The following is an 11,828-nucleotide window of genomic DNA, read 5'->3' on the forward strand; positions in this document are numbered from 1 at the left end:
GTCTTTCCAGAGTCTTCCATCTGAAGACATTCACGGGCTCTTTAATGAAAAACTGTGAACGTGTGTGGATGGGCATGCTGCGGTACAGACGCCTACTGAAGCCTCTGCTTATGCAGAATAACAACACAGAGCTGTCATGCTTGCAGTTAGTTTATTGGGATGAGAATGTTTCAACAGGGCTGGGAAGGTGGCTCAGTGGTAGAGCGCTTGCCTTGCATGCCTGAGGCCCTGGGTTCGATTCCTTAGCACCACATAAGCAAAAAGAAAAAAGCCGGAAGTGGTGCTGTGGCTCAAGTGGTAGAGCACTAGCCTTGAGCTGAAGAGCTGAGGGACAGCGCCCAGGCCCAGAGTTCAGGCCCCACGACAGGACCCCTCCCCCCCATAAAAAGAAAATGTTTTAACAATTGTCTTGCATCTCCTGTACAAAATGACAGAAATAAGGGGGAAATCCAGGTATTATAGCATCAGTAGTCGGTGTTTGAGCACACTGTTTATTCCACTGGGTCAGGGATCTTGTGGAAGGTTAAAAGCAGCACATTTTGCATTGTATATCGTATTCTGGAAAACAGAAAGGGGCCATCATTTGTATTTTCAACTCTGTCCTGCAGAGACAAGTATTTAAACCTAAAACCACTCTTTTTATTTTTATTGGTCCGTCACGGGACTTGAACTCTGGGCTTGAGCACTGTCCCTGGGCTCTTTAGCTCAAGGTGAGCACTCTACCAGATGAGCCACAGAACCACTTCCAGTTTTCTAGTGGCTTATTGGAGATAAAGAGTCTCACGGAGTTTCCTGCCTGGGCTGGTTTTGAACCGCCATCCTCAGATCTCAGCCTCCTGAGTAACTAGGATTACAGGGGTGAGCCACCACCCTGCTAAAACCACTTGTGTGTGTGTGTGTGTGTGTGTGTGTGTGTGTGTGTGTGTGTGTGTGTACTCTCTTTAGCTCTAATAAGTGGTATCCAAAGTGTTCTAGAATCAAAATCAGATTATATGCTCAGATTATTTACTGCTCAGGAAATAGTTCTTGTTGCCAAAGGAGTGCCATTCTTTCTACAAGTCCTAATGGTACATTTGATTCATGTTTCCCTAAGCTGGCTCATGTTTGAATTACTTACTTGTAGAGATGCTACAGATATTATTTGCTGAGAACCCAGCGCTTTGAACTCTTTGGATACCACTCTTTTACCACAGGACTGCTAAAATTTCTGCTCAACTGGAAGAGTTTTTAATCATTTTCACGTACTGAGTGTAAGGTCTTGAAAATGAGCTTGAAGCCAGCCGGGCAGGAAAGTTCATGAGAAAAACCAGAGGTGGAGCTTGTCGGTCAAATGTTAGAACACTAGCCTTGAGCAGAAAAGCTCAGGGACAACACCCAGGCCCTGACTTCAAGCCCTAGAACTAGCACACATCCACACACACTCACACATAGAGCCAAACAAGCAGAAATTCCACTCATAATGATATATTTTTAAAGAATGCGCGTACTCTTGATGTGGAAAAAATAACTTGTATTGTCAAAACTCATAGAATTCACAAACTGTATAGGCCATGATAATGACAATGTGCCTGTGAAAGTTAATATGTGTTTGTAACTCTAACTAAGTGTCATTATTCCACAATACTGTGAATAATCACCTAATCTCAATTAAAGAAAAAAAGTGAGAGAATGGATGGATTTAAAGAGACAGGTGGCAATGTTGTCAGACACTTTGTACTCATATACTGTTTTGTAGAATGGGAACTTTTTTATACAACTACTTAAAGACAATTAAAAAAAAATAAAAGAATGAAGGTTAAAAAAAAAAAAGAGTGTGCATACCAATTTGTTTGACATTGACACACACAACCTCTGAATTTTCTGGGTTCCTTATGATAGAAAGTACCAGAGGAAAAAAACAAACTCACCATCATCACTTTCACATTGGCCAGAGTTTCAGTGGACTGCCTGAGAAAACATTGTTTCAGTTTTGCCGTCGATGCCGTCGATGCCATAGGGGAAATCACAAGGTAAGAATTCATCATTTCCTGGTACTCACTCACAGACACTTCTGGATTCATTGCTGCATCCATCAACTCTTCCAGCTCTTGACAACCTGAGCCTGGAAAAACACATAAGAACAGGGGCTCAGAGCCAGGCATACAAACCCATTTCCGATGCTTTTTAGGTTCATGATGACAATCATCACAGGTCTTCATAGAGACACCAGTTCAGAAAGGAGTTAAACATGGAATGGGAACAGAGGGATTGGGACAGTGTCCAACTTTCTTAGGTCTAGCACTGAAAATTCATGCTCTTGGGGTCCTTTAAGTCCTATTCGATTTTGCCCAATTACACAACGCCAAAGAAGATAAACGCTATGGAACATTGGCTAACAAGACCCTCGAGAAATGAGATGAAGTGACTTGGTATCCAGTGAAACAAGACTGAGTCTTCTTGTGTTCAAGGGCATGCCGTGTGTCATTGTTATCATTGAGAATGTGATTTGGGATTTCTAAATAGTCTTGAAATACTGAGTGTTAATTACTTTCCACTAGCTTTTTGAAAGTCAAAATATAGCCTGTATCAACTGGCAATGAAAACTGAACCTTATGTGTAGGCCTGAGGGTGAGCACAGGCTTTTCCTAAGAGAATCTGTAGTCTGCAGACTCAGTCCCAGGACAAAGTATACAAGTCTCTCTAAAGAGCAAATTGAAAAGAAAGATGAAAGGAGTGCCGGCCTGGTTCAAGTAGTAGAAGGATTTTCTAATAAAGGCCCTGAAGTCAATCCCTGATGCCACCAAACACTATTTAACCAAAAAAAAAAACTCCTTGTAGTTGAAGTGACCGTATGTGATCAATCTGCAGTGAAAGAACGCAGATGCTGGGTGGGAATGAGCTGGGTTTATCCTTGCCTACATCAGTTTTTATGTAGCTCATGCACACCTTGTCTCTTTACCAATGGGCACCAACTTGGGAACAAGTGCAGAAGGCAATCAAACAAGCATCATAAGCTGTGTATATAACATTACCCCTGGGACAGGTCCACGCTGACCATCTCTGCCCGACAGCATTTTGCTGTATTAGTGCAGTGAGAGGACTGTGGAGGACATGGATTCTCCTCGGGTTAGCATTGAACATGGAGGTACTTGAGGCTAAGTACTTCTTGGAAGGGCTCATAGCAAACCCACAAATATCTGCTGTGTGAGCTCAAACTGTTCAATACTGGGTCTTAGCTACAGCCTGCACGTTGTTTCTGGGAGGTTTCTCATTTCCTTTCCATATTTAAGGAGACTCACAAGGCTCTCAGAAATCCATCTGTGTCTGTCTCCAGTATCAGCATTCATTCTTCCACCAGCCCCACCGAATATCTAACTCTATTACTAAATCCTCATTTCATGAACCACCTCATGTCATGGCGTAATGCCCTGAGAGGACATGATACACTGTCTCGAAGGTCAAAGGCAGGAAAAATACCCGCCAGACGTCTGCCTCTCTGAAGATCTGGATTAATGGTATTTTTATTTAAAAAAAGTCACCCAGCCCCATTGTACTACATTAGGCCTGGAGTGGGGGCTGGGGAATAGACACGTTCCCTAAGGGCTCAGGTAACAACCTGTGGTCCCAAGGAAGCCTTTCCTGCAGAGACTCACCAGCATGGCAGCACAGGGGGATGGCAGCAAGCATGAAGACCACCAGTAGCTTCATGGTGAGGTGCTTGTTCCTGGCTCTTGCCTTGGATGTGAACAGAATCACGGAATTGTCTCGGGTCTGAGCACCCAGCACTCCTCTATTTATCCCTCAGATCCTGCTGTTGATCCCTCCCAGCAAATGAGAGCATGGGCCACAGGATTGGCCTGGCATCAGTACAGGAAACAACAGGAAGATGCCATCAGAGCCCAGTGATTTGCTGGAAACCTGGACCGTTGGGGAAATCCAATCATGGCACCTGGCCACTGACACACTGCTCCCAAGTGCCTCCAAGCTACGATGCAGCGCTCACACAAGCGGTCTATGTGGGCATGTTTGCTCCTGTTACTGTTGTGATGGTCTGATTATCACCATCTTGTTTTCTTCATCCTATTCTTCTACTTCACCTTCCTCCTGATTCTGATCCTTGTACTTTTATTGAAATTCTCCTTCCCTTCTTGATTTTATTCCTTTGTGTTTGAAGGTAAAGGGATTCATGTTCATTTCATGTCGTGTGTGGCTGAAAAGCTTGGTTGCACTACAACCTCACAGAGCAGAGGAGGTGGCACTTCTTTCTCTTGGTGCTTCCATTTGGGGAGCGTTTACTCTTAACCTTTAGTTTGGACATGTTAAAAGCACGGTTCCACGTAGTGAAGTTGACTAGCTTGTTCATGAATCTGTGACTGATATCCTATGTCTTCGTTAGATCTCAGGGATTTCCTTCCATGGATACAAAGGATACTCATGTGAATTTACAAGAATTCCTTAATGCTGAGGGTTGGAAAGGTCCAATGCTGATGGAATTGGGATGAGGAAGACGTGGGTTCGTGTCTGGTGGTGACCTGTCCTTTTGCAAGTTATATACGGCACTGGTCTCTGAGAGCTTCCATCTTCATTGGTGAAACAGGAAGAAGTGAGGCCATGCTGGTGTTTTAGAGTGAGGAGAGGTTTGCTATGGGAGCTGCTTCACCACAGGCCTACAGTAAGGCACTCATTAGTGAGTGGCAGGGTCCTGCCGCTAGCCACCCAGCCATCCACTCTGTTCCATTATCTTGTTATTGAACAAATAACAAAGGAGACTGTCCCATGAACAGTGTTAAGTAGTAGTGTGTGCACTTTCAGTTGTGGAAGGAAAGTTAACCCAGCTCATTATCTGTAGAGCACTTTACCTGTAGGACTCCTCCAAAAACAAGGAGATAGAAGCGAGTGCTCATCTCAATGGGATCAAGACAATTTCCACACACAGAAAGAACATGAAACAATGAAGTGACTAGTGAAGGACTGGGTCCTGGAAGCAGAGAGGACAGCTGATGGAACCAGGTGCCATCTCTGGCCAGCCTTTGACAGCTAGTGCTGGTATCCAGGGTGGATTGGGAGAGTATTTCAGCAGACAGGACCTGAGGTCCAGAAGGGCAGAAGGCAGATGGTTCTTGCCAAGGTCACAAGAAGTAGAGAGGAAGGAATTGCTCAGTGCAGAGATTTCTATAGTTGAAAACAAACAATAGCAAGAGGGACAACGAAAAGGAGGTTGTGACAAGATAAACAAATTTGTGGGAGTATAAATGAGAATAAGGAAATGTATATATGAGCCAGAGAGCTGAATCTGCTCCTGATTGCCCACGAATGTCTTGTTTGATGTGTAGATTATTTGCAAGATTGTTCTTTTCATCATTCAAAGGGAGGAGCATGAGGTGCCAAGAATAAAACAGTTTTAGGAGAGGAGAGTAAAATTACATGCCGTTTTGCTTTGCTTCATTAAAAACACATTTTTACTGTAAAGGGGATGGACAGGGGGTTACAGATACAAAAGTCAGGTAATGAGTCTATTTCCTTTTGAGGGGTGTCACCCCTTCTCTCATTTTCTCCCAGTTGCATTAAAAAAAATTGAGTATTTTTCTTTATTGAGATTAAATAATTATATAAATTTCAAAAATTCAGGGCTGGGAAGGTGGCTCAGTGGTAGAGCGCTTGCCTTGCATGCATGAGGCCCTGGGTTAATTCCTCAGCACTACATAAGCAAAAAGAAAAAAGCCGGAAGTGGCGCTGTGGCTCAAGTGGTAGAGCGCTAGCCCTGAGCTGAAGAGCTGAGTGACAGCGCCCAGGCCCAGAGTTCAGGACCCACGACCGGACCCCAAAAAAAAAATTTTTTTTTCAAAAATTCACAGTATTGTTGGATAATGATACTTAAAGTGACATACATTGTCACCGCCAGGAGGCGCACTGTCATTATCCCAGCCTATGAAGCTCATGGTCTCTATTACAACTATGTCGACGTTACAACTATTTTTTCCAAATCGGGTGATCTGTATATAACTTTTCTTTTGTTTGTGTGAGCAGTCCCCTCTTTCTCTCTCCTTTCCTCTCTCCCATCGCTACCCTCAAGTTGCTTAGTTGACTTTCATCAATGTCCAATGCAGCTGATGGCCACTCTGCTGTATTCTTCCCGTTTCCCTCTGATTCTGGACAATCTACCTATTTTCCCTCAGATGTGCACATGTATACACCATATATGAGGTCAAGAATTTGGAGTCAGCTAGAAATGATATGACAAATTAAGAAGTTTGTTTGCTTCTTGAGTTCTGTTTACTTTGTCATAGCTCCTTGCATTTAGATTTTAATATCTGCATATCAGGGAGATCATGTGCTATTTGTCGGTCTGATCTTGGCTTATCTTGCTCCACATGACTTGTTCTAGTTCTATCCATTTCCCAGAAAATGGCATTATTTTGTCCTTGTTAATGGCTGTGTAATATTCCATTGTATATAGGTATCACAATTTTTGGATCCATTCATCTGTAGTAAGGCATCTGGGCTGTTTCCACATCTTGGCTATTGTGAACAGTGCTGCAGTAAACATGGAGGTGCAGGTGTCTGTGAATCCTGGTTCCTGTTGTTCGTGGTAGATGCCCAGGAGTGGTTTGGCTGGGTCTTAGGGAAGGTCTATATTTTGGTCTCTGAGGATCCTCCAGACTGCTTTCCAAAGTGGTTGTTTTAGTGTACATTCCCACCAGCAGTGCAATAGGGTTCCTCTTGCTCCGCATCCCCACCAGCATTTGTCATTGGCTGAATTTAGGATGTGGGCCATTCTGACTGGGTTAAGGTGGTACGTATGTCAGGGTTGTTTTTATTTGCATTTTCCTTACAGCCAGGGACAATGAACGGTTCCTTGTGTGTTTCTTTGGCATTTTTATCTATTCTTCTGAGAAATCTCTCTTTAGCTCCCTTGCCCATTTAATGATTGGTTGGATTTGGGAGGGATTAGTTTCTTGACTTCCCTGTATATAATGGATATTAGGCCTTTGTCTGATATATTGCTGGTGAATACCTTTTCCCAAATGGTTGGCTGTCTTTCTAGTTTGGTAGCTATGTCTTCAGCTGTGCAGAAACTTTTTAAGGTAGTCCCATTTGTCCAGTCTTTCTCCAATTTGTTGTGACCCTGGGACTCTGTTCAGGAAGTTCTTGCCTGTGCCTCTAAGCTCTAGTGTCTCTCACACTCTGTCCTGCAGTAGTTTCAGAGTTTCAGGTTGATGTTGAGGTCTTTAATCCATTTTGGGTTGATGTTAGTGCATGGTAACAGGCTGGAGTCCACGTTTAGCTTTCTGCATGTGGCCGCCCAGTTTTCCCAGCGCCAATAGTTGAAGACGCTGTTTCTTCCACTGTATGCCTTTGGCTCCTTTGTCAAATACCAGCTGAGTATAAGTATGTGATTCTATTTCTGGATCTTCTAATCTATTCCATTGGTCTTCAGGTCTATTTTTGTGCCAATTTTGTTATTATGTCTCTATAGTAAAGCTTGAAATCTGGTATCATGATACCTCCTACATTGTTTCTTTTGCCTAGAATTGCTTTGGCTATTCTAGGTCTTTTATTGTTGCTTATGAATTTTGGGATTGTTTTCTCTACTTCAGTAAAGAATGTCATTGGGATTTTGGTGGGAATTGTATTGAATTTGCATGTCATTTTTGTCAGTATGGCCATTTTCAAAGTTCTACCTACTGATTCTACCTATCCATGAACATGAGAAGTCCTTCCATTTCCTAGTCTCCTCTTTGATTTCTTTCTTTAGGTTTTTGTAGTTTTCGTGAAGTAGGTCCTTTACATCTTTGGTTAGGTTAATTCCTAGGTATTTTTTGGAGGTTATTGTGAATGGGTTTTTTCTCTGATTTCCCTTTCTGCTGTACATTGTTGGTATACAGAAAGGCAACTGATTTTTTGTGGGTTAATTTTGTATCCTGGCTATATTGCCAGAGTGGTTTATAAGTTCTAGGAATTTGGGAGTGGAGTTTTTGGGGTTGTTTAGGTATAAGATCATGTCATCTGCAAATAAGGATAGTTTAATTTCTTCCTTCCCTGTGTGGATTCCTTTAATGTATTTTTCTTACCTTATTGATCTGGCTAAGGATTCCAGAACTATATTGATGAGGAGTAGAGAGAGTGGGAATTGGTTGTAGTTTTCCCCCATTTACTGTGATGATATTGGCTTTTGGTATGTTATATATGACTTTTATTGTTTTTTTTATTGGAAAATACCATATAGAGAGGTTACAATTACATGGGCAAGATAATGAGTACATTTCTTATCAAACATTGTTGTCTCCTCCTTTGTTTCCCCTTCCCATCCCCTCCCATCACCCCCCCAACCTCCCAAAGTTGTAAAGTTCGTTTTTCAACATAATGACTTGTATATCTCATTGTTGCAATGGGTCCACCTGGGCTTTTATTGTTTTAAAGAATGTATTTTCTATTTTCTCCAGATCGTTTAACATGGATGGATGCTGTATTTTGTCAAAAGTCTTTTCTGGGGCTGAGAAGGTGGCTCAGTGGTAGAATGCTTGCCTTGCATGCATGAGGCCCTGGGTTTGATTCCTCAGCACCACATAAGCAGAGGGGGAAAAAAGCCGGAAGTGGCGCTGTGGCTCAAGTGGTAGAGCACTAGCCTTGAGCTGAAGAGCTGAGGGACAGCGCCCAGGCCCAGAGTTCAGGCCCCATGACCAACCCCTTCCCCCCCCCCCAAAAAAAAAAAAAGTCTTTTCTGCATCAATGGAGATAAACATGTGGTTCTCGACCTTGGCTCTGTTGATGTGATGAATAACATCACATCAGCCCTGAATCTGTGGGATGAAACCTACTTGATCATAATATGAGATTTTTTTTATATGTTTCTGGATTCTATTGGTTAAATTTTATTGAGGAGCTTTGCATCTTTGTTCATCAAAGAGATTGATCTGTAATTCTCTTTTTTTTTTTTTTTTTTGGTTGGATCTTAGCCTGCTTTGGCTTCATAGAATGAGGTTGGGATTTCTCCCTCTGTTTCTGTATCCTGGAAGAGCTTGACAAGATGATTATTAGTTCCTCTTTAAAGGTCTTAGAGAATTCCATGGTGAATCCATCTGGAATTTTCTGTATTAAAAGACTTCTGATTGCTTCCTCTATATCATTGTATGTTATTGGCTTATTAAATTGATTTGTATCTTCTTGGTTCAGTTTGGGCAATTTGTAATTCTCTGAAAATGCATCCATTTCTGCTAGGTTTTCCTTCCTTAGTGAGTATAGATTCTGGAAACAGTTCTTGGGTTTTTTTTGTTTTTTGTTTTTTGGTGCGGGGGTCCGGCCGTGAAGCCTGAACTCTGGGACTGGGCGCTGTCCCTCAGCTCTTTAGCTGAAGGCTAGAGCTCTACCACTTGAGCCACAGCGCCACTTCCAGCCTTTTGTCTTTTGCTTATGTGGTGGGGAGGAATCGAACCCAGAGCCTCATGCATGCAAGGCAAGCGCGCTCTACCACTGAGCCACCTGTGCTTCATTTCTGGCACCAGGCTCCTCTTTGCAACCTGGCTCTGCCACTTGTGTGCTGTGTGTCATGAGGCAAGTCTCCCTGTGTACAAAATAGGGTGAGCAGCACCCCAGCCAAGGGCTCATGGAGCTCAGCCTGGCTCCTGGGTTCTCTTGGAGTGGTTGCTTGGCTTTGGCTGCCAGCAGATGTCAGCGAGGAGGAGGACAAGGGCACTAGGCGGTGCTGTGGGCAGGGGGTTGGCTCAGCAGGAGAGGATGGGCAGGGGCAGCGCTGCCACGTGGGCGTGGGGAGGAGGAAGTAGGGAAGCTCACCCAGCCTTCTGTGTTCCTCTCAGGCACCCAGCTCAGCCAGGCCATCGTCCACCAGTACTACCACCCCCCGAACCTTGCGGAGCTCTTTGGAACCATTCTCCCCCTGGACTTGGAGGACATCTTCAAGAAGAGCAAGCCCCGCTACCACAAGCGCACCAGCTCTGCCGTGTGGAACTCACCACCCCTGCAGGGGCCCCGGGTCCCCAGCAGCCTGGCCTACAGCCTGAAGTACTGAGGCATGCGTGCACTCTGCCCTTCCGGCAGTCTCGGGACCTGTGTCTTGTCTTTGTCTGTCTTGTCTGTGTTTTGTCTGTGTGGTGTGCGTGTTGGGCTGGTGCCCTGCCGCCTGGTGTGCCATTGCTGAGGGCTCTGCCGTGGAGTGGCTGTGGCTGTCCTCTGAGTGCCAGGCTTTTGTGCTGCAAGGGGAAAGGGAGCCCCAGACCAGTTTGAAGGTTGGTTCAAGAACTAGGAGCAGCCCCAACTGGCCCTCAGGCAGTACTGTGTATATAGATTCTTCTATTTCAGTTGAATTTTAGTTTCTAGTGTCTGAGAGGTAGATTAATAAAGTATATGCCTTGAAGCCTGCTATGGATATTATGAAGATGGGGGTTTTCAGTAGAATGTTCTGGAGGCACTGCAGTGTACCTCAAGATCACCTGTGGGGGCGGGGCCACCCTGGGGTACTGGTGTGTGGGTGATTCTGATCAGACAACCTCCAGGAAACGGGTTAGTATCTCAAGATGGCGCAGGTAAAGCTGCTTCCTGTTTTGGGGGTAGATATTCCTTGTTTGTTAAAGGGGCGTGTTCCTCAGCGTGTCCACTCCCAAGGTCCACTCTTGCTGAGGTCTGCAGGTCTGTGCCAAAGCCTGAGACCCATGGAGAAGAGCGATGCCCCTTGAGCCCCCTTGGGACCAGTACTTGTAAGCAGTGCTCAATAAGAGCTTAGCACCAGGGAAGGCTGGCCCTGGTCCTGCCCGCTAGCTGCCCACTGCTCATGCCCCTCACGTGGGGGTCGCAAACTATGGCCTATGGGTCCAGCCAAGCTGTAGGCAGTATTTAGTTAGATGAGAACACACCTAATAGAAAGGTCCATTCACTCACCTGTTGTCCCCAGCTGCTGTGCAGACTGCTACTCTACAGAACTCTTGCAGCCCGAGAAGTTGAAACATTTTCTGTCTGAACTGAAACAGTTTGCCAACTCTGCCTTAGGACAAAATAAAGGTTAAATACAACAGTGCCTTAAGCAATGAGGAAGTGGTGACCCTACACAGTAGAGTGCAGGCTCAGAAGACTCTGCCTGTGGAAAGCAAAGCTTTCTGTGGTTCATTCAGTTCCAGCTGGTTCCACCTGTTATCTGAGACTGCAGTAGACTGAAAAGCAGGTGTCTTATCTGAAACCACAATGCCAAAATGTCACTTCTTGTGCAAGTAATTATATAGTATCCTAAGGAAAAGTTGTTCAGCACAACGGCCAGTGTATTGGTCAGTATTTCTTGTTTTGTCCATTCTAATAGGTCATGGTTTTGGTTTGCGTTTCCCTAATGATGAAGGGTGGTAAATTATCTCTCCGCCTCCAAGTGTTTAAGCGCCTGTGTTCTTCTTTAAGTTTGGGTTGTTTCCTGACTGTTAAGTTTAACAGATGAATACCATCTGTTGTCAGACATGTGCCCTCAGCATTTCCTCCCACCTGCAGCTTGCTTTGTATTAAACAATGCAGAGCAGAGCATTTAATGTGACTAAGACGAACTTATTACTATTTCATACATTATATTCTTCTGGTGTCATGTCTAAGACCTCTTTCTCTAACCCCAGAACCCAAACACTTTCTCTGATGCTTTCTTCTCAATGTGTCTTTATCCGATAAATACCCTTCATGTAAACAAATCTCAGTATCTCTCCTTCTGAGGGCACCCACATTCCCTTCCTGGATGACTCAGCCTTTCTGCTTGTCTGTTTTTCTGCTTGCCTGCTTGCTTACTTACTCAACAAAGCACTGCCAAGTCTTCTTATTGAAGTTAAAGCCCCAAAGTGAAGAATCCCTACTTCAAGAGGGAAACT

General features: G+C 44.3%; 1 protein-coding gene across 2 annotated transcripts; it reads right to left on the reverse strand.

Annotated features, from left to right (window-relative positions):
- Positions 1–456: 456 nt before the first annotated feature.
- Positions 457–11,061, reverse strand: LOC122105176 (mammaglobin-A-like). 2 transcript variants are annotated; one of them, XM_042676320.1, is made up of 3 exons: positions 3,633–3,687; positions 1,908–2,101; positions 457–558 (listed from the first exon to the last, which is right to left on the reverse strand). In XM_042676320.1, exons 1-3 carry the CDS (start codon positions 3,685–3,687, stop codon positions 505–507), a joined length of 303 nt encoding a protein of 100 aa, XP_042532254.1. In that variant the 3' UTR covers positions 457–504. The 2 variants fall into 2 exon arrangements, 1 of the variants encoding a protein (XP_042532254.1); XR_006147007.1 differs by lacking the exons at positions 457–558; positions 3,633–3,687 and adding an exon at positions 10,873–11,061 and having other exon boundaries at positions 2,028–2,101.
- Positions 11,062–11,828: the final 767 nt, after the last annotated feature.

Source organism: Dipodomys spectabilis, unplaced genomic scaffold, assembly GCF_019054845.1.
Source record: "Dipodomys spectabilis isolate Male_0828 unplaced genomic scaffold, ASM1905484v1 ptg000030l, whole genome shotgun sequence".
NCBI lineage: Eukaryota > Metazoa > Chordata > Mammalia > Rodentia > Heteromyidae > Dipodomys > Dipodomys spectabilis.